The sequence below is a fragment of the Hippoglossus stenolepis genome, chromosome 5 (genome assembly GCF_022539355.2).
Source record: "Hippoglossus stenolepis isolate QCI-W04-F060 chromosome 5, HSTE1.2, whole genome shotgun sequence".
Classification (NCBI taxonomy): Eukaryota; Metazoa; Chordata; class Actinopteri; order Pleuronectiformes; family Pleuronectidae; genus Hippoglossus; species Hippoglossus stenolepis.
This window is the reverse complement of record NC_061487.1, coordinates 1,190,115-1,211,530: the sequence shown is the minus strand read 5'-3', so window position 1 is coordinate 1,211,530 and position 21,416 is coordinate 1,190,115. Positions and strand designations below refer to the sequence as shown.

Here is a 21,416-nt window from a genome sequence, read left to right as displayed (position 1 = left end):
GCCTAATATGTTCCAAAATAAACTTTAAAACATTGACTATATTTGTAAAGGGAAATTTGTCTCGGACATAACAGCTGCCATATAAAATAAATTTACAATAGTGCATAGAACTGACAAGTGTGGATATTAATGCATTCAGGGCTTTTATACCTGTTCAGAAACCTGTACTTTTACTCTCTCTGTCTCTGATATTGTGCTGCTTTCAAAATTCAAGGAATTATAATTTCTTTTTTTGAATGGCATATTGGGCGGCCTAAACGTGTGTAACTTTTGCTGAAACTTTGCACGAAATTCAAATGAGCATGAAATCTATGTGTCAAATGGTTGTCACGGGTGGGCGTGTCCATTTGACTTGATAGCGCCCCCCAAAGGGCAGCCTTGGTGGCACATTTTACCAAAACGCATGAAAATTGCCCACGCTTACAAAAAAGAGGACCCATATTCCAAACCCAACAGAAAGTCAGCCATTTTGGATTAAGTGGTCTTTTTTGGCAATTCACACACATCATTCACACACATCGTACTTTAACGAAATCCACCTTGAGGATTAATCAGATCCACTTCTAAATTTGGTCAGTGCAATCGAAACACCTTGAAGATGAAAAGTTGTTATCTTCGTGAGTTTTTGTCTTTGTGATGTCAAATTTCAACGTTTCACCCTGAAACATGAAGTTGTTGCAACTTCAGTGCACATTAGCCAATCTGCACCAAACTTGACATGTTTGATAAGAGTCCCGGCCTGAACACATCTACATGCCAATATTCAGTCAGTCATAGCGCACCCTACTGGCAAAAAATAAAGTACATGTTCTATACTGTGATAAACTCCTCTTAGCAGGTTTCCAGCTGAAAATCTGAATGTTATGAATTTGATCACAATTTTCAGGGGCTAAAAATCCCAGAAAAGTCATCACACACATCGGACCTAACATTTTCTTCCAATATGGGTCTTGCATATGGGCGTGGCAAAATGTTAATACTTGCAAAAACGTGTCTTGGACCCATACCCTAAACCCAGCAGGAAGTCAGCCATTTTGAACGTAATGTAAATTCTTTGCGCAGTTTTTGCTATTTCCATGCATTGTACTTCAATGAACTCCTCCTAGGTGATTAATCAGATTAGGTCAGTGATTTGGTCAGTGTAATCTTAATACCTTCAAGATGAAAAGTTTTACACTTTGTGAGGTTTTGTTGAACGGCGTGTCCGTAGTGTGACAGTCTTGACAGTTAGTTCTTCCAACTTCACTATATATTGTCCAATCTGCACCAAACTTCACAAGACCAGATGCAGATGAAATTTGGCCCAAAGACCCTTAAGAGTGTGATGAAGAGATCTTGTTAATGTTTGTTTTCATTTAACCTTGTTACTGTGGCAACACATGTTGATGTGAATTTGTTACAGTTGCATTCCTTTTTCAAGGCTAAACATGCATGAGAACTGATGAAACTTGGCCAACATTACATTTCATTTAGCTGACGCTTTTTTCCAAAGCGACTTACAGTAAGTGCATTCAACCATGAGGGTACAAACCCAGAACAACAAGAATCAAGAAAGTACAATATTCTTCAAGAAACCCAAACTACATGTTTCACCCGACATTGGTATGTTGACACCACTATAATTAAACTCCTGGAATAAAATGTTGTGTGTAAGGTTAATACAACGCAGGCACAAAAAAACAAACCTCTCAAACATTAGATGCAGACAGCACACTTGCAACAAAACCATCGATAAGAAATCCTTTATTAGTCCCGCAATGGGGAAATTTGCAATGTTACAGCAGCAGAAGACAACACATAAGTAGCATGCAGTACTTGAGTGAAGGAGTATAAAGAAATAGAAATATACAATATATAGAAAAAATATATAAACGTGATTTAACCGGTATATACAGTGTAAAGAAATATATTATGTTTCAGAATATGTACAGTAAATGTATTGCACATAACGGTTTATATTGCAGAGAAATTTTTACAAATGAGTATAGTATAGTGAATATTGCACAGTTGAGAATATTAAAGTGACAGTCCATATTGGTGGTGCATGTAGTTTTACTTGGAGCAGAGCTGGTTGTAATCATTGATTTAGATGAGCTTTGCTCTGTAAGGACAAACCTGGTAATGTGTGGACACATCCCAAACACACCTTACCTATTGAAATAGAACTACCACAATCAACCTTTATTTCAATGAGCTTTGTTATTAACCAGCTGTAGTTGTCTACTAGCGAAAGTGAAAATAATCCAATACACTTGACCTATTAAGATAACGACACAACCATTAGATAACAAAAGAGCACATACATTTTTGCTTCATACTTGACAACGCTGTGGCTCCCAACGCAAACTAACACTTAAACACTTACCATTCCTCCTGTACACTGATGCAACAAGCAATTTTTGTCCCACTGTGGGATCAATAAAGTCAATCTTATCATGATTACAACAATTAAACCTTTTACCTTCTTTTCACTATCACGCATCACTAACAACAAATACAACACAGTGCTGCATATTTAAAACAAATTGATTGACTTGATATTTTCATGGTCTGGTCTGCACTTAATATGCTGAAACGTAACACAACCTTTGCGCAATTTAATGTACAATTTCTTCTCACTTTCTGTCATTTCCATGACCTTGTACTTTAACAAACCCCTTCTATGGAATTAATCACATCAACATCAAATTTGGTCACTGCAAATAAACAACCTGGACAATGAAAATTTTTGCTTCAACAGTATGCCCGTGGCGATGTCGCCATGAAACAGGAAGTTCCACTAATTTGACTATACATTGTCTGTTCTGCACAAGACTTAACATGTTTGATGACCTGGCATGACCACATTTACACGCCATAATTCAACATAATCATTGCACCACCTACTAGCCACAGGATGTGACATTTAACTCTTTCATGCACTGTGCAAACGCATATAGCAAGCCGTGTCAACCAACCTCCAACAACTACCCCACAGCCATAGCACACCCTGACGCTCATGGAAAATGTTCATGTTTCAAAAAGTGCTTTGTCCAAGAACACAGCTTTGTGCTCATTTCACATCCTTAAACACTATTGACTACACATTGTCCGAACTGTGGAGGAACCTAGACTATTACTGTATACACTATACTAAACTATACTACAGTCTGAGGAATGGATAAATATCCCTGCACAAATGCAAGGGCTCTGGCAAAGTTACCATGGCAACCACTATGCAGCCGCATAGGCATTCCATCAGCCAATCTGCTATGTATTCAGCAGCAGGAGACATACTCAGGGAGCTATCCAGTGCTGAACCTCTGTTGTTCACCTACAACAATCTAATGATTTCTTCTGAAGAGGAAAAAAGGGAACTTCTGAATACCATCACCAACAGCATAGTAACAAGAAATATCAGTATCGAAGAGACACATACTAACTAAATGTGAAGTTTACTTGTTCTAGTTCCTTAACCTTCTGTTATACAGTTTCTTTGTATTGGGGACACTTCTACCTCTACTCTACTAAAATGACAGAAACCATGAGAAAAAGTATCTAAATTGTGGCCAGGCACCAGGGGGTGTTCCAAGTGTTTTGGCTTCACATTTGGTAGCTGTCCTTGCCTTTTAACAAATGTAGCATAAAACTGTACGCGTGCATCAGACAGGACATAACACAAAAATTGGATCAGACAGGACATAACACAAAATGTGTTATTTTGGTTTTGGCCCGTACAGAAAGAAGTGTAGAAATCCTGTCTCCTTTCTCTTTGTGTAGAGTGGGGGAATTCATACAAATTTAGGGTGGTCCAAATTGAGAAAATCTCCCCCCTAATGTTTTATTAGCATTATTATTCAGTGCAATCTATATCGTAATAGGCGATTAGATGACAACAACAACTGATCAAATCAAATAAAACATAATGCAATGGAAGTTAAACAATGGTTATTGTCAGTTCTCACATTGATGTGGTGGGATTACAAATAACTACTATGATTTTTTTTTAAAAGCTTGAAAAAAAGGAATGTGCATCTTAAACTTACAATTTTTATTTTATTTGTAAGTTTCAGTTTTTCTTCTTTTTGCCAGGATTTTAAATCTGGGCAGGAATGGTTGAGTGTTTTTTCATAATGCCTCTTTTAACAATTTGCGCCATCTCATAACATATGAGACATACTGTTTATGAACTGCCTGATAATGCACATGTAAGAGTCTGTCCATTCTTGATTAAAAACAGTTTTCACTGTTTTACCTTTCTCTTTTAGGATCATAAATGAAGTTACTTTTGTTTGACTCACTTCTTCCTGTCTTTTCTTTTCCTTTTCTTCTTTCCCGCTGCTATGCCCACATCGTGGATCACGAGTGTGATGGTTGATCATGGATCATGATCGTGGATTGGGCTGGTGGATCATGGTGGCAGTTAATCATGGTGGTGGATCGTGCAGGTGAATCGTTATCATGGACCGTGGTGGCAGGTGATCGCAGATTATGATTACAACTAGATTGCTTGGATATACAATATGTCCACTCACGTACCGTATTTCCTAAAATAAAGACCTGTATTCAATTAAAAGCCAGGATGCAGATATTGACTGGGGGCATGGCCATCAAGAACAAATTAACCCTCGTGTTGTTCCTGGGTCGGATTGACCCAGAGTGTGTGTGTGTGTGTGTGTGTGCGTGAGTGCGTGCGTGTGATCATACGCAAGCCCTGGCCGGTCAGGGTTAGGGTTAGGGTGACCCAAGGATTGTCATTATCCAATTCTCCTGGGGTCATTGAGACCAATGGATTGTCATTCTCGATTCTCCTGGGGGGTCATTTAGACCCCCAGAGAGGGCGCTGTGGTGCTCTGTGGGGTCATTTAGACCCACACCTGATTCCAATTGTAATCTAGGGGGGTACATTAGACCCACATAGAAGCCGGTGCGCCATTCTCCGTGTGCCACCCTCCCGGACCATGGCACGATGTCATGTCAGGAGCGTTTCACCAGAGAACAGGTTCTCCAACAGCTATTCTCCCAGCAACCATCCTCTGAACCCGAAGAGGACGCGAAAGAGCCAGACCGAGAAGCGGACGGACAAGGAGATGGAGAAGCAGACAGAAAAGCAGACCGAGAAGAAGACAGAGAGGACGGCGGCGACGGCGACAGCGACGAAGACGACGACGGTGACGACGAAGACTACGACCCAGTGGGTGATGCTTCTGCAGATTTGTCATCCTTGGAAGAAGAAGAAGGACAAGACCACAGCGACACCACCACCACCACCGGACTCGTAGAAAGAGAGACCTTCCCGTCAAGAAACTGGGAAATAACATGGTCCTTGAGGGCGTACGGCCGAGAGGAGGGCCGCTGCTCCTCCTCCTCCTCCTCCTCTTCCTCCTCCTCTGCTGCGGCTCAAAGCGGGGTCCCCCGGGCCCCACGATCCACGCGACGTCCCGCACCGGTGACCTAGCCTCGACGTTCCGCCTGTTCATCACACCGACGGTAGAGAACATCATCCTGGAGATGACGAATCGGGAGGGTCGTCGAAAATACGGCGACGAATGGAAAGGGATGAACGAGACCGACCTGCGTGCCTACGTAGGGCTGCTGATCTTAGCAGCCCTACGCCGAGAGCGGCCGGGCGATATTTCGTGCCACGATGCCCCTAAAACTCTTCCACACGTACTCCAGACTGCTGCGCTTCGACGACCGCGAGACGAGACGAGCCATGGACAAATTGGCGGCCGTGCAAGAGAAATTTTGTTTTTATATTATTATTATGTTATGTTATGTTATTATGTAGATATCGGCTGCAAGTCCTCGTCCTCATCTCATCTCCTCTCATCTCTTCTCCTCCTGTTTTTCTCCCTAGGCCGGTGTCCGTTCCGTCAGTACATGCCCAGCAAGCCGGCGAAATACGGGATCAAGTCGTGGGTGGCCTGCGATGCGAAATCCAGCTACGTTTGGAAGATGCAAGTGTACACCGGAAAGCCGAGCGGCGGACGCCCAGAACGGAACCAGGGGTTGCGGGTAGTGCTCGATGTAACGGAGGGACTGCACGGTCGTAACGTCACGTGCGGCAATTACTTCACCTCCTACGAACTTGCGCGGCAGCTCCTGGAGAGGAAGCTCACCTTGGTCGGCACGGTTCGGAAGAACAAGCCCGAGCTCCCGACCGAGCTGCTCGCGGTCAAGGGAAGAGAGGTGCTCTCATCCAAGTTCGCATTCACGCCCACCGCCACTCTGGTGTCCTACATCCCAAAGAAAAACGAGGCCGACGTCAGCGACCACGAGGACGGGAAACCGGTCATCGTCCTGGACTACAACCGCAACAAAGGTGGCGTGGACAACCTAGACAAGGTGATCGGAACGTACAGCTGCAGGAGGATGACCACGCGCTGGCCCCTGGTCGTCTTTCACAACATTCTCGACATCTCTTCCTACAACGCCTTCGTGATATGGAGAGAGATCAACCCAGACTGGATGCCGGGCAAGTGGAACAAGCGGAGGGTGTTCCTAGAGCAGCTGGGAAAGGCTCTCGTGACTCCGTTCATCGCACGAAGGGAGCGCATCCCCCGCACGGAAGCGTCCGCCGCAGTTGTGAAGGCTGTAAAAGCCGCCGCCACCGCCGCCGCACAGAGAGCTCTTGACCACGACGACTACGACGCTCGACCCGAGCGTCCGGCCTCCTCCATAGCCCTAGCAGCAGCCCCGCTCGGGGTGAGTAAGAGGAAGATGTGTCAGATATGCCCCAGGAAAAAGGACTGTAAAACTCACACCGTGTGCCGCGGGTGTAACAAATACATCTGCAAGGGCTGCTCACTTGTCTATTGCCCTACGTGTGCGTCCTAATATGGGGTGGGCTATGTGAGGGGGCCAACAGCCGGGGGAAGCAGGGACAACACAAGGGTTAAGGACGGGCCACAAATATTGGCTGGGTGAAATAAATAATGATAATGGTGTACTCGCTCTTCCCTAGATATTTCTACATTTTTCACTGAAGAAATTCAATATAATCACACTTGTATTTAAAACAAATTGTTGCTCTAGATTATTCATCTTAAGTACTGGTATTATTGTCCTGTTTTAGTCAGGTTGAATGTGTGTTAAATTATCATCCAAAAGGATGAATGAAAGACACCCGCTGACTGGCTGCTGTCCATGGTGGGAAAATTCAACTTCATCCATCGTCTCCTGGTGTGGGACTCATACTGCTGCCACATAAGTGCTGACGTGCTACGGTAAGCATATTGTATCTTTTCCTGTTTTCCTGCCGCTGGTGGTGATCACCCTCCGTGAACTAGATCCTCTGCTTTCACTGATATTTCTCTATATTGCTACGGCTAATTGCCGATCTATAGTTAAACATTCACATATATCACTCCCTACTCTCTGGTGTTTCCATCTGCATTTCACCGGACTTTTTTGTTTGAGCTCACCCTCGTAGGCTAACAGGCTTATCTATTAGCGATGGCTTCTCTCCCTCCCTCTTGCTCCACTGCTCTCCCCTGCTCCGAGTGTCTAATGTTCAGTTACTCCTCTGCCTCCTTTAACAGTAGTAGTACATTTAATAAATGTAGGGTTTTGGCAGCGATGGAGGCGAGGCTCAGCAACTTAGAAGCTCAGCTTAGAAACTTCGTTAGCTGTAGTTAGCCATCCCCCATTAGCTGCCGTGGAGCCACCTAGCTTAGCCCCAGCTAGCACTCCCTTGACTTCTCCCGAGCAGCCAGGAGCCCAGGGTGGCATGGTGACTGTCCGGAGGGTGCATAGTGCTACCTCAAAGCCTACGATTAAGGACACACAAATTCACGTTTTGAACAGATTCTATCCACTCAACGACACACCCGTTGAGAAGCAAACTCTGGTCATTGGCGACTTGGTCTTAAGAAACGAGAGGTTAGCGAGACCAGCGACCATAGTCAATTGCATGCCAGGGGCCAGAGCAGGCAACATTGACTCCAAACTGAAGCTGCCTGCTAAAGCTAAACGTAAATAGAGTAAGATCGTAATTCACATCTGACGCAATGACTCCCGGTTTTGTATGTTGGAGGTCACTACAGTTAATGTTGAGTCGGTGTGTGCTTTTGCTTTTTGCAAAAACAATGTCGGACTCTGTAGTATTCTCTGGACCTCTACCTAATGCGACCAGTGATGACACGTTTAGCCACATTTTGTCATTTAACCGCTGGCTTTTGAGGTGGTGTCCTGCAAACAGTGTGGGCTTTGTAGAAAATTTGCTAACTGTTTGGAGGAAACCTGGTCTTGTGAGAGACGGTATTCATCCCACTCGGGATAGAGCGGCTCTCTTATCTAGAAATATAACTCAGTTTATCAACCCAAAATGAAAACCCAGGTCGCAGAGCTGCAGTCCTATACACTTCTCTGCACTCCCTTTAGATCAGTTAAACAACCACAACCCCATAGACTGTCTGCCCCCCGTCCCATTAAATTACTTAAATCAAACATTAACAGAGGGAGAATTCCAAACAAAAACCTAATAAAAATTAACACAACCTCTGCAACAATACAACAAACAAAGACAATTAAATGTGGACTCTTAAATCTAAGATCATTGTCATCAAAGGCTGTTTTAGTTAATGAATTAGTCTCAGATCACAATATTGATTTAGTGTCTCTCACTGAGACCTGGCTGCACCCCCAAGAATATGTCAACCTAAATGAATGAATGAATCTACTCCCCCCAGTCATATAAATACACACATATTTCAAAATAAAACTAACAAATGAATGAATTCAGAATACCCGGAATGCTTTTTTTTAAAAAACTCAGTGACTGTTCATTTCGCTTTTGTTACTGACAGCTCACCATTTGTTGCACCTACCTACTGGACAGCAAGCACCGCGGATCAGTGTATCCACACATGACTGAATCATGCAATGAACATAGAGAGGAGAAACCAACCACAAGTTTAAGTCATTTACAATCATTTTATTACATTAACTAACTTATAGTAATAATAGTGTTCTCTGAGGGCCCCTTGTCCGTCATGGGCCCTTACCCCTCCTAACAGCGTCCCTGTTCATGACCAATACTGCAACCAGCCACCAGGTTGTGTTTGAGTTGCTTTGGCCTTTCTTTTTGGGAGCTGTCATGTTGTCCATCTTTATATATATAGTCTATGATCTGTATGCTCAGACTGGATTAAAATAACATAATTTGGTCTTTGTGATGTACATGATTGTTTGCATATAGAGCTGGAAAGAGAGATCAGATCACAAGTGGACACTGAAGACATCCAGGATGCATTTTAATGCCAAGTGTGGACAGACAAACTTATAGCAAATAATAACCGGTCTGAAAAGGGTCAGAGAGAGAGAGAGAGAAAGAGATACTGCGACAGAGAAAGAAAGAGATGGGGTGAAAGAGAGTTTGGCAGACAGTGGTTTGTGTGACCAGCTTATCAACACAAGGGCCCTGGCTGAACAAATAGCCTTCTCTGTTCTCTGTAAACCAATTGTTTGGTCAAGGGCATAATTAAAGCTTCATCCTGGATGGATCGATGGAAGGATGGATAGATGGATAGTACTAGCTGTAAATCATTTATATATAAAAGTAATTTCCATGACACAGTGTTAGTATACAACAGTTGTGTGGTAGCTTTAATGAGAAGCTCTCTTTGTTTTAGTACATAGAAATATCTTAAGTGGGCGAACACAAGTTTCCAAATGTATGTTTAATAAACACAGAGCAGTTTTGTGCAGAAAAAAGAAATTGGCTGTTCTCTGAAGACCCTGACAGGAACCAGCTCCACACACAAACACGCAATGTAAAAAGATGAATACTTTCTTGTGTGGCAGCAGTCCTACATTTACAAGTCAGAACTGCGGAAAGCAGGAGTTTAGAAATTAATACCACAGTTAGGAGGACTAGGAAGGGGTCGTGGATGGTAAACACACCTTTCTCTCAAAATGTGTAGTAACATTTACACTGATCTCACTGGGCAGAATTTACATAGGGCAGTGATGATTATTTTCCCTGGGTGAGGTTCTGGGCATACAGGATCTCTACTTGCATGCACAAAAACAATGTTGATTCTTCTCCCTAATGGAGTCAAATTAGCTTTTACATTGTGAAGTTGAGGTAGTTAAATGTCAAACGGGGATCTAAGTAATGTGTCTTAGGCATGTATTTCAAATCTGTTCAGATGCAGCAGGCGGGTTCTGTTTAGTTCTTTCTTTTTAGCTTGTTTTTTGTTGTCTTATTATGTTTAATTGTCTTTGCCCTAAAGGTTGTCCTTGCCACTGCATTTGCAAAGCTCCTCCTGAATGTGCTCACAGAAGACATTGAGCTTGACTGAGTGAGGCCATGCATATGGGAGGGGGGAGAATAAAGTGACAGCAAGTAAAACCAAAAGTTGTTTATTTAAAGTTAATTGCCTATTTGCCCTACATTACTGTAACCATTTTCCAATTAAGTGTTTACACTAAACTGACACAGACTGGAACACCGGGTAATCTGCACTGCCAAACCAAAATAACTAGTGTGAGTGAGTGAGTGAGTTTTGGGCACTACTCATGTTAAAGGAAACCTAAATTTAGCCATTTTCAGACATGACCTCAAAATAAAATCCGGAAAATTGGGTCCGGAGTTTACCCAGAGTTTGCCTTTCACACATGCACAACACAGCAACAAATCTTTTGGATTAAGGATTGCAGTTGGGTGCAGCAGACAGAGACAGGAAGTGACCTATTAACTCAGCTGCGTAGATCACGTGATTTTGTTTGCAGGACCCTTATCACCACAAACTCTCTTGACATTTTCGTCTTCTATGTGCGTGAATACACTTTTTTACGGTGAGATATTTGTTTACTTTTTTTTTTTTTTTTTACGCCTGTCGTGTGTTAGAAGCGTCTTAAACCCCCCACTCACTCGCGTGAATCAAGCAGGGGATCCCAACTTCTCCTGGATTTCTACGGACTTTATACTAGGAGGCCAGGCTGATAAAGTCTGAGGAAACTACGGAGCATCTCACTCGGACATTTGCAGTCTAGGATTGCCATTGTGCTCTGTTTCAAGGTTGTTGTACACCAAAAACTGACAACAAATAACAATGCTTAATTACAGTAATAGCTCACTCTGCAATGTAGGCTGTACACTCGACCTTGTAAACACTGACATATCAGACATCCCACTGATCTATCTGTGATCCATAATTCCGGAAATTATTGATATTCACAGACAGCATTAGTGCATTACTGAAAATAATTGACATTTTTTTCATTTTCATAATTGACAGGATTTTTATATTGACATCAGCACAGCATTGATCCTCAGTCATTGACATTCTGTCATAATGTGTCCCATAAACAGCTCCATTTAGCCAACTAACACACATAATGGAGAGGTGTGTTTATACATAAGAAATTGTCTGAAAAAGATGAATGGAGCAGCAATGACAATTGAAATGGAGGGGTTATTGCCAGCTATGGTAGAGTATTGTTAATAGGCATATTGTATATCAAAGACATGGTTGGCCACACAAGGTCAGGACCAGCGACCAGGTCCAGTGTGGAGGAGTCACAATAAAAGTGAAATTGTGCTCAAAAGAAAAAAAATGCACTGCAAAAATAATCCCCAACCAAAAGATTGGTTATAATTCCCATTATATTATTAAATCATATCAGTTGCAGTCAAAATGCCAGAGTGGTGAGTTGGCTACTTGTGTTTGTACTGGGATGGAGCGGTTCCGTCAGGTCAGTCTATCTAATACTGGACCCAGTTCAATACATAGATCCACAAGCACAGCTAAAGGGAATCCTAATGAGCTGATTAGCCAGTCATCACCATTGGCCAGGAAATCTCTGTGGTCCCTGAACACTCTCTTAATCCTTCCACTCATGTACAGTGCCAGTGCATCGGTCATGCAGCATAATGCAGGAGTGTTACTGGAGTGTGTATGTTTACAGCAATAAGTGTTTGGCCAAGGACAACAGGTGCTGGAAGAAAATAGTTTATCATTTAATTCAAAGTGATTTCCTTACCGAGGTGTAAGTCACAAGTATTAAAATGTTAAAAGAAAAACTGTAAGCTTTTAATCATATACGATGGTCTTCACAGTGGCCTGAAAAATGAACCAATGAAAAGCATTAAAATGCTATTCACAAAAGTGTTGTATATAAGCTGCCATGTATACAGTACATATACTTTATTTCTCCTGCCACAGCTTCATATTGATGGGAAAAAAAATGGACATTTAAGAACTGTAATTTAGTGTTTTGCACCGTCACTTCATTGTTGCTGTGTGCAGTGCTCCTAACCCTGCTGTTGCTGTTCTTTTTACTTGCTTTCTCTCTCGGCTTTAGTGAAACAGCATTTAAACAATAACATCAATGAAACAGTTCGATAGCTATTTTATTTTCAAATTAATGTAAAAGGTACTGCTCACACAACAGCACAGGCATGTGTGTCCACAGCGTGTAGAATTTAGTGACATCTAGTGGTGAGGTGGCATGTTGCAGCTGAATACTGAATGCTGAATAACAGCTTGGGCGAACTGATACTCAACAAACTATGGCAAACCTTATACATACTGAATAATGAAAAATTCCATGTGAGACAGATGACTGAAACCATTAACTCACTGTGACAGACAGTGATTTGGTATTTGAAATTTGCAATTGTGTGTGTTTTATTGTTGTCATAAATAAATTCTGCTTTGTACATATGTGAACACATATACAATAAACACCTTGTGTTATACGCATCTGTCTGTGGTTAATGATTAAGATAGCAATGTCCTTTTTGAATTAATCGCATTTAACGAAAGTCTAATGTAGACTCATCATAATGGCCTCACATAACGTGACAGCTTCTCCTCATATCACATGAAATACTGTTAATGTTTTAACATTTGCTGTTCAATTTGTTGTTCAGAGAATAAATCTGCATCACGTTTTTCTCATTGTATGAAAGTAGTAATGATGCACTGAGAGCTTCATACAAAAAAGAATAAAATGAATACTAAAATATGTTAAAATGTCTAAATGATGACTAAGTTCCCTGCAGCAACTCAGTGGTGGTGAACAAAAGCTGTTATTGGAGGCTTTGAGCTCACCAATGAGTTTTTATTATCAGCTGGTTCACAAATACTTGGATATACAAAAATTGGGGTTTCCTTATTTAAGAGTTCATCAGATGCCAAATATAATTCACAATATACCTCTCCTCCATGACTTAACAGTGTTTCAGTCTTTGTATAACTTTAATACTATTTCTGATGCCTAAAAAAGTCTAATCTCAGGCTCAATAATCACTACCAATATATTAAAATTTACTTTTATTTTTTGTTTGGTTGATCAACCCCCATTCATTACCTTCAACTACAATACCAATCCTGCATCTGCATTTCATTCAATGGATAATGGTGTCCCTTTCTGGCATCATTTGATATATATTACGGAGAGATTTCTAAAAAGAACACTAATTCTTTTCATTTCTTTAACAGAACCAAGGTAACTGGCTAGATCAAAGTACTGAACACTCACTTTGTTCAATATTACCAGGTTTACTCGTGTCTAATGTCACTCTTCTAGAAATAGTATTAAGTTATATCAGATTCTCTAAAACATGTTTTATAAAGTTAATATAATGTAATAGAACTCCATTCATTAACATATAAATTATCAATATTTTTCTCCGCAACATACATTTTATCCATGGTTTACATTCATCTAAACATGACTTAGTAAGAAAAGCAGACGAGTGAATTTCAGACTGGCGGTGTGTGTTAGAGAGAGAGAGAGAGAAAGAAAGAGAGAGAAAGAGAGCAACAGAGTACAAAAAGCGCTTTTCACAGCTGTACTGCAGTGTTTATGTGAACATTTTGTTTAGTATCATTATGAAACTCTGTCGGGGAAAATATAGTAGCCTATATACAACACCTGCACAGGGTTTGCATCACCCCTCTGATACTCTATTAATTTAGTTAAATTTATCTCCAATCTCTCAACAAATGAAACTATGCGTCATATTTGAGTAGAATTCTGTATACCTCATCAGTCAACACGGCTCTTTGGTTTTTGACATAGCAGATTCCTTTTTCATCAGTTTGTAAACAAATGCACATGCTTAATGCTGTTCAGGGAGGCGCTCAAACCAAGACTTGTCTTTATGACACTGATAAAAAAAAAAAGGGTGACCCCAATTATTAGGGCCCAAGCAGCAACCGCTGCAAGGACATTATTGATATTCAAGCAATAATACATTTTTCTCCTCCCAATGAATCATATATTTGGCGGCCTAAACATGCGTAAATTCAGATGTGCGAAAAATGTACGTGTCAAATGTTTTTTTGAGCATAAGCATGCCTAATCGACACAATAGTGCCCCTTAAAGTGCAACCCCTGTGGCATGTTTTAGCAAAATGCATGAAAATCGTTTGGATTAGAGGATGTATATTCCAGACCGAACAGGAATCAGCCATTTTGGATTATGTAGTTTTTGGCCATTCACACAAATCGTACTTTAACAAACTCCTCCTAGAGAATTAATCAGATCGACTTCAAATGTGGTCAGTGCATTCTAAACACCTTGATAATAAATAGATGTTATCTTTGTGTGTTGTTGTCAGAGGGTGTGTCCTTGGCGTGGCTTTGAATTTCAATGTTTTGCCGTGTAACAGGAAGAAGTTGTAACTTTATTGTACATTATCCAATCTTCACCAAACTTAACATGTTTGATAAGAGTCCCGCTCCCACACATCTGCATGCCAATAGTCATAGTCATAGCACCCATACTGGCAACAAGAAATGACATATTTTATACTGTAATAAACTCCTCCTAGCAGGTTGACCACATCCAGCTTAAATCTGGTGAGAAGACCCTTTTAGATGGGGCCGATAAAAGGTTATGAATCTTCATCATGCATATCTGTTGTGCCGAAAGTTGATGTTTAGTTTTGCACCAAACTTCACAAGATCAAATGCAGCTGAAATTTGGTCCAAAGACCCTTAGTGTGATAAAGGCATCTTGGGAATTGTGTGCGTTTTTGTTGAACAGAATGTTGATGTATATTTTTTACAGTTGCAGAAGCAGCCCCGGCGGCACAAGTTACCGACATGTATGAAAATCGGTAGGTATCTTGGACCCATACCCTAAATTGAATAGGAAGCTGGCTATGTTGACTGTAATGTAAAATTGTTGCTTGGTTTTTGCTAGATGCAGCCATTGTACTTTAATTAACTCATCCTCCAGAATAATCATATCAACTTCAGATTTTGTTAGTGCGATCAAAAGACATTGAGGATGTATGTGGCATAATGTGGAATTTGGAGGTATTGCTGTGAAATCATAAGTTGCTGTCATTTGAGTGTACATGCTTAAATCGCCCAAACTTTAAATGTTGTATGTAGTTGTTAAAAATTTAAACTTCATAATATTAATGTTTCATTAGTGAAAGTTATGCTAATCGTTAGTTCTAAGTTCTACTGAAAGCAAGGCTGATTGTACAGTTTAACAGCTGCAGGAAGAAACTACCTATCATACCTCTCCTTCAGACACTTAGGATGGGCTTAACATGTTTGATGATCTGGTGTGACCACATTTACATGCTAGAATTTGACATAATCATGGCACGACCTACTAGCAACAGGATGTGACATTTACCTCCTTCATTAACTGTGCAAACGCATAAAGCAATACTATACCATGTCAATCAACCTCCAGCAACTGCACCGCACCCACAGCACACCCCTAAGCGCACGAACTGCAAGGTCCCGACCATCGCTGCTTGCAGCTTTAATTACATTGTGCTGCTTTAAACGCTTTCATTGAATAAAATATGCACAACTTGCTTATCTTTGGGATTTTGTCAAGTTTTCCGGTCCATTAAGGTCTTTAAGTGCCAATTATTTTACATTTGTATTAATAATTCTAGTATATAAAAATTGGCTTATACCCAAACAACAAATGTTTTTTTGCTTGATACAGGACAATGTGATTACATTTAATAATATTAGATTTATTTCAGAATTTCTGTGGAATGACAGAAGGCAATGATGAGACTGTTGGACATTTTCCTCATATGTATTATAAAGTTCTACAGGGAGCTGAGCTAATGGGAAGCTTCCTCTTGCTGTCCATTAATCCCTTATATGCACTATTCCACTACCAGAAATTAGATTAATACAATGCTTCATTATCTTATCTCTTTCCTGTTCGTTTCAGTAAATTCTCTGTGACTAGCATGAAAAACAAGTGGAAGCAGCTCTCTGTTGCTCTCTCCTACACACAGTAGTAGGTGGAAAAAGAGGTCAGGAATTACTGCTGCTTCTTTTCTCCCTGAAAATGTTCACAGCAAGACTGATCAATGATCAAGTGAGGTTTTGTTCTCATAAAATAATCAGTGCAATCACACACAAAGCCTCTCAAAGTTATCTTTTTACTCCTTTTTCTTACCACTCCTGTTGTAAAGACTTATTTATAATATAACTGATCTTCTTCAATGTTGCACTAATAGCACTTGCTTCCTTGCCTTCATAATTCAATTCATTGCTGTGCAGTGGAATTCTAATGCAAAATATTTTGGCTGGTGCGAGCTGAAAGACCAGAGATGGTATCAAAAGCAGGGACACTGAGGACATAGAAGTGCTCATGATCAAGCTAGAAATCCTTCCAGCGAGAAAAACAACTGCTGTACTTTTACCAACCAAACAACTTCACAGTGAACATGACACAGCAGGGAGCAAGACTCCATACTGATTACCTGAGTGCAAATGCCCACAATGATTTCAATGCACACTCATAAAAAGGACTATTGTATGTCACAGGGAAATGGTTCATCGCTTACCAAACTTTTCAAGCAACACACACGGTTTTTTGCGCGTTTTTCGATTATTTTCTATAAATCACTTGACAACGAAGACTTGACTCCTGTTTAATCACTGTGAACTTCTTCTCTTCCTTCACTGTTTGCTGTCAAATATCCATTCAAATTGTCATGGTGATTTCATTTTAATATATTTATGAACTCTGATTCTGACAAATAATTGTGTAGTATTTTCTTGTTTCAAAGACGTTCAGATTTGTGATATAGTATATACAGTATACACCATAAATAGACACAGTGAACACGCAGTCAACAAATATTTTCATTATTATTCATTAGTTGATTATTTTTGATTAAAAAAATGTTTGGTCAACATTATATCAGAATAAGATGTGAAACATGCCTGTTACAATGTCCAAGAACCCAGCATGACAACTACCAACAGTCAGAAACACACATATAAAAAATCACACACAGCAGAGAAACTTAAACCAGCAAATATCACGTCATCAATGTCATTTTTTCAGATGACTTAAGATGACTGTATTATCACAGACTTGTTTTCAAATTATCAACTGTTTAATTAATTGTTTGATCACTAATTTCCATTCATGAAAAAAGGAAATGGAAATTTCTTTAAAAAAGGCTTTTGTATCTTGTGGCAATAAGTAAGCATTTATGTGAAGTGCACATTATTTGTTGTAAACTGGCTCAAAAAGTTGAATCTACCACATGAACTTTTTCGTTATGATGTTGTAGCTTAGGATCTCAGCATTTTCCTGCACTCTACTAATCTTGGGTGTCCCCTCTTTTATGAATTACTGTGTGGAAGCTTTCTGTTTATTTCACTGTTACCAGCAACAAGATTGGTTTCACACAGACAGAGAAAGATCATTTGAAGAACTGCTTTTCAATTAAGTACTCACACTAACTGGTGAGATGCACATTGCAAAGGTAGATTAAAAGCTTTGAGTAGAGGCTGTGTGTGTGTGTGTGTGTGTGTGTGTGTGTGTGTGTGTGGTAAGTGGCAGCATGCTCCAGGATCTGATGGACTACGAGTGCTTGGCAAAACGAAAATCCCTCATGCACACAGCTACAAGGCGATCAAAGGAAATTCATGTAAAAATAATACCTGAGCCAGAACTGTACAATACAGCATATTTCTGAATGTAATATTGACAAAGTCCTAGATTTCACTTGTTTGCTCAGGCCAAAGGTACTTTGCTGAGGAACTATTATTCAAGACAGTACCATTACAACACATTGCAATGTGTGCCCAAAACATGCATTTGCTGTGGGTTTTAAATCTGAAAGGAACTCCTCTGCCTTTTCACAACAGTTACAGTAGTTACTGGCTGCTGGCTAACATCAACTTCTGCTGCAGCTGACTGGCTGCTATCGAAAGCCGTGGGTTTTTGGCAGGCAGTTGTTTATTGCAAAAACCTCCAAAGTAAACGGACAAAATGAGTCAGGATGTTTCATTCGAACGACACGGACAGCAAACAAGCTACGTGACTTCAATGAGTTGTTCTGTAACTCTGGCATGATAACATGTAACATGCGCAAATGTACTTCCTAAACTTTGAAGGGTGTGTTTGATTGATTGCTCACATCCCGTAGGCCTACTTAAGAATATTAAGTGGCATGGCACACAATATCAAGTGTATATCATCTATATTTTGCCATAAAACAAATACTAGTTACCTTTTATTTTAATGTGAACATTTAAATAAATAATTTGCTATATATGATGTGAGGAGGTATTTGTAATTACTCACCATACAGGTGGTTTAATGTGTGTATTAAGTTGGATGAAGGAAGAGAATGTGAAGCACTGAAAATTGGGGTAGTACCAGCAAGAACTCTAATCTACTCTCACCCTTGGCTGTGTATCAACCACAATTGTTTTAAATGTAATTGCAATACTTTGTGTTACTTAAAGAATTCAGCTATGACACAACATCTGATTGTGAATGCTGAGTGGGTGACACAGGGATGCTTGAGAAATATTGTACACAAGGCAACACACAGTCATGTGTTATGAGCTTGATCAACCTTAATACAAATCCTTAATACCATTGGTTTGGTCATAGAACTAACCCAAAATTCCCATTAAACTCAATGACCTATCGTAGATTTGGTGTATTTTCTGCCATTCTCATCCAAATGAAGGAGCATTTAAAAAATGAAAATCAGCTGTCTGGGTCAAAGGAGAAATGGGCAAGCAAAGAGAATTGGCTGTCTAAAGTGTTTTAAGATACAGAGAATAACAGCCCTTTATGGAAATAAATAATAATAATAAATGTTGTTTTATTGCAAGAAAACTGAAATCTGGACTTCATGGCTACATACCGTACATTGAATGAAATAGCTTTTTTAGGAGATATGTGGCTCTCAGGCTTTGCTGTTCTCTGTCATCAGAGGATAAAAAAGAGGGTATTCAGGAAGGTACTACAGAAGGTGACTGCGAGGAGAAATAATATTTAAAGGTACAAAATCAGGAAATCTTTTTCCTGCTGTATTTGATTCGAGAAGTGGATGACTAATCATCTTATCCTTTCCTGTTCAAATAGCGGAAGGCCAAAACATCTCTTAGGCTTTTCCTGTAGCCACTGTTTCATATGGAGACTAAATCACATGATGTACAACTGGAGCATTCCAGGTAGTTTTGGTTAAGATCAACTTTTGACCAACAATTATGAGGAAAGGGGTAAGCCTCCTTCAGGTAAACTAAAGGTGCTTTACCCTGCAAATAATTTTCTTAATAATTTACCAAGCCAGGAATTCAAAATCTTTCACTGGCAGTACAAGCATAATGATCAAATGTTTCTTAGTTTGTAATTTAAGGAAAACCAAACAAGCTCTTCTGGGGTAATTTATGCTTCCATGGTTATCTTTTTAGGGTACTAAATTAGGATTTGGTGGCCATCTCAGACAATATTTTTTTTGTGCATTGTGATGATTTAAATTTGACATGAGTTTCTAACAAGGAATAGTCACATTTAAAAGACATGATAATCTCACTTTTGTCCAACTCAGAAACCGTTTCTTTTATACCAGATATGTATGTAGCCTGCAGATATACTGCAATGGGTTTTCTCACTCCAAAACTATAATTATTAATGTATTTCAATAATCAGCTGTAATACGCACCACTCACAATGACAGGACGTGTCTGAAAACGAGCTCTGGTAGCAGCAGCACTTACATTGAGGTAATGTTCTGGAAAAGATCCTCGATGCCCCCGGTACTGTTCCCGGCGCTGCCGGTGACTTGGAATGACAACAGCGGGAAGACTTTACTGATGTCAGACTTATTGCAGTAGATTTCTGTGGGCGAGCAGGTACAGGTGGGCGGACAGTCCAGCAAGGAGCTCAGGTACATGTGAAAGAAGACACTGAGAAGAAAGAAACCCTTCCAGCAGCACCATATCCTGGTAGCGCAACGTGCGCCGAATGCACAAAATAACGCACCAGATTCCTCCATTCTGTCACGATTCAAGTTCCCAGATTTCTTATAACTTTGCAGCGCAAATGGAGAAAAAAAAGGCTCAAATCCTCTCCTGAGTCCGTTCCGCTCTGCGTGAGGTGATCGGTCTCCACACCTTATATCCCTTAGTGCGTTAAAACGTTAAACGTTAAAATTTTACAAACGTTATCTTCTTTCATGTCCGTAGCATCCATAGGCTATACGTGTGTGTGTATCAGATATCGTGATGATGTCCTGCAGTCACGGTTCTGCTCGGTTAAGATACAACGCAGGGAAGAAATAAAGGCAGGGAAACATCTCTCTCTCTCTCTCTCTTGCTCGCTCGCTGGTATGCTTCCAGGCTTTGAGTATGGCGAGGAGACATAGAAAGATGGGAAAGAGTCGAGCCTCCACCCACTGGGCAAAGTGGAAAGTGACACAATTACGTGCGCAGATATGGGGTGCTCAAATGCACGTCGCGTAAGAGGAGTAACCCCACAGAGAGATGACGAACAAACACACCCACACATACAAATGCACACACAAACACTGAGCTTACTGTCATGATGTGGAACATGATGCTGTAGCTACATTTCTGTTTTATAAACTTTCCTTGTTTCACACTTTGTTCCAGAATCAGGTATCTGTTACCAAATAAATTGGGTATTTCTTAAAGGAGTCATAGCCACTTGGGGGCAGTAGAACACTCTGTAAACATAACATCAAATGTAAGCGGTTGATAATGGTGACCATCACTCACTCACAATGAAATGTAATAATAATCAGGAGTCAATACATATATATAATATAAACCTAATAACAGCACTCTCTCTCACAGACATACATACACATATTAGTTTATTACTTTTTGTACGTTGTATGCTGATGTCAGCACGTTATTAGTTGCATCTTCACCATGTATGTGTGAAAAAGTGTCTTTTCAACTTGACTTTAACTGAACAGTCACTGCACAAGCAATTTGCTGACTGTAGATTTTTATTACTAACAGAAACCATGAACAAATATAGGAAATTAAGGTCTATGTTGTCGTAAATAAATAATATTTTAATAGTCTTTTTTATTTGAAGATCTTTTGGAGACTCAACAAACGGAAAAAAACATATATTCCTAAACCTAAAACAATAGGGTTGTTATACTGTTTTTTAAACCCTATTACTTCTAAGACCAATCCCC

The 21,416-nt window shown here is 40.3% G+C and overlaps 1 protein-coding gene across 1 annotated transcript in view; it reads right to left on the bottom strand.

Moving 5' to 3' along the window:
* LOC118110237 (NT-3 growth factor receptor) overlaps positions 1-20,585 on the bottom strand; it is a 117,029-nt gene extending 96,444 nt beyond the window's left edge. Inside the window, exon 1 of the mRNA XM_035157931.2 lies at positions 19,963-20,585. Coding sequence (XP_035013822.1) covers positions 19,963-20,240 — 278 coding nt within the window. The 5' untranslated portion in view covers positions 20,241-20,585. The remainder of the gene's footprint in view (positions 1-19,962) is intronic.
* Between the last annotated feature and the right edge of the window lie 831 nt (positions 20,586-21,416).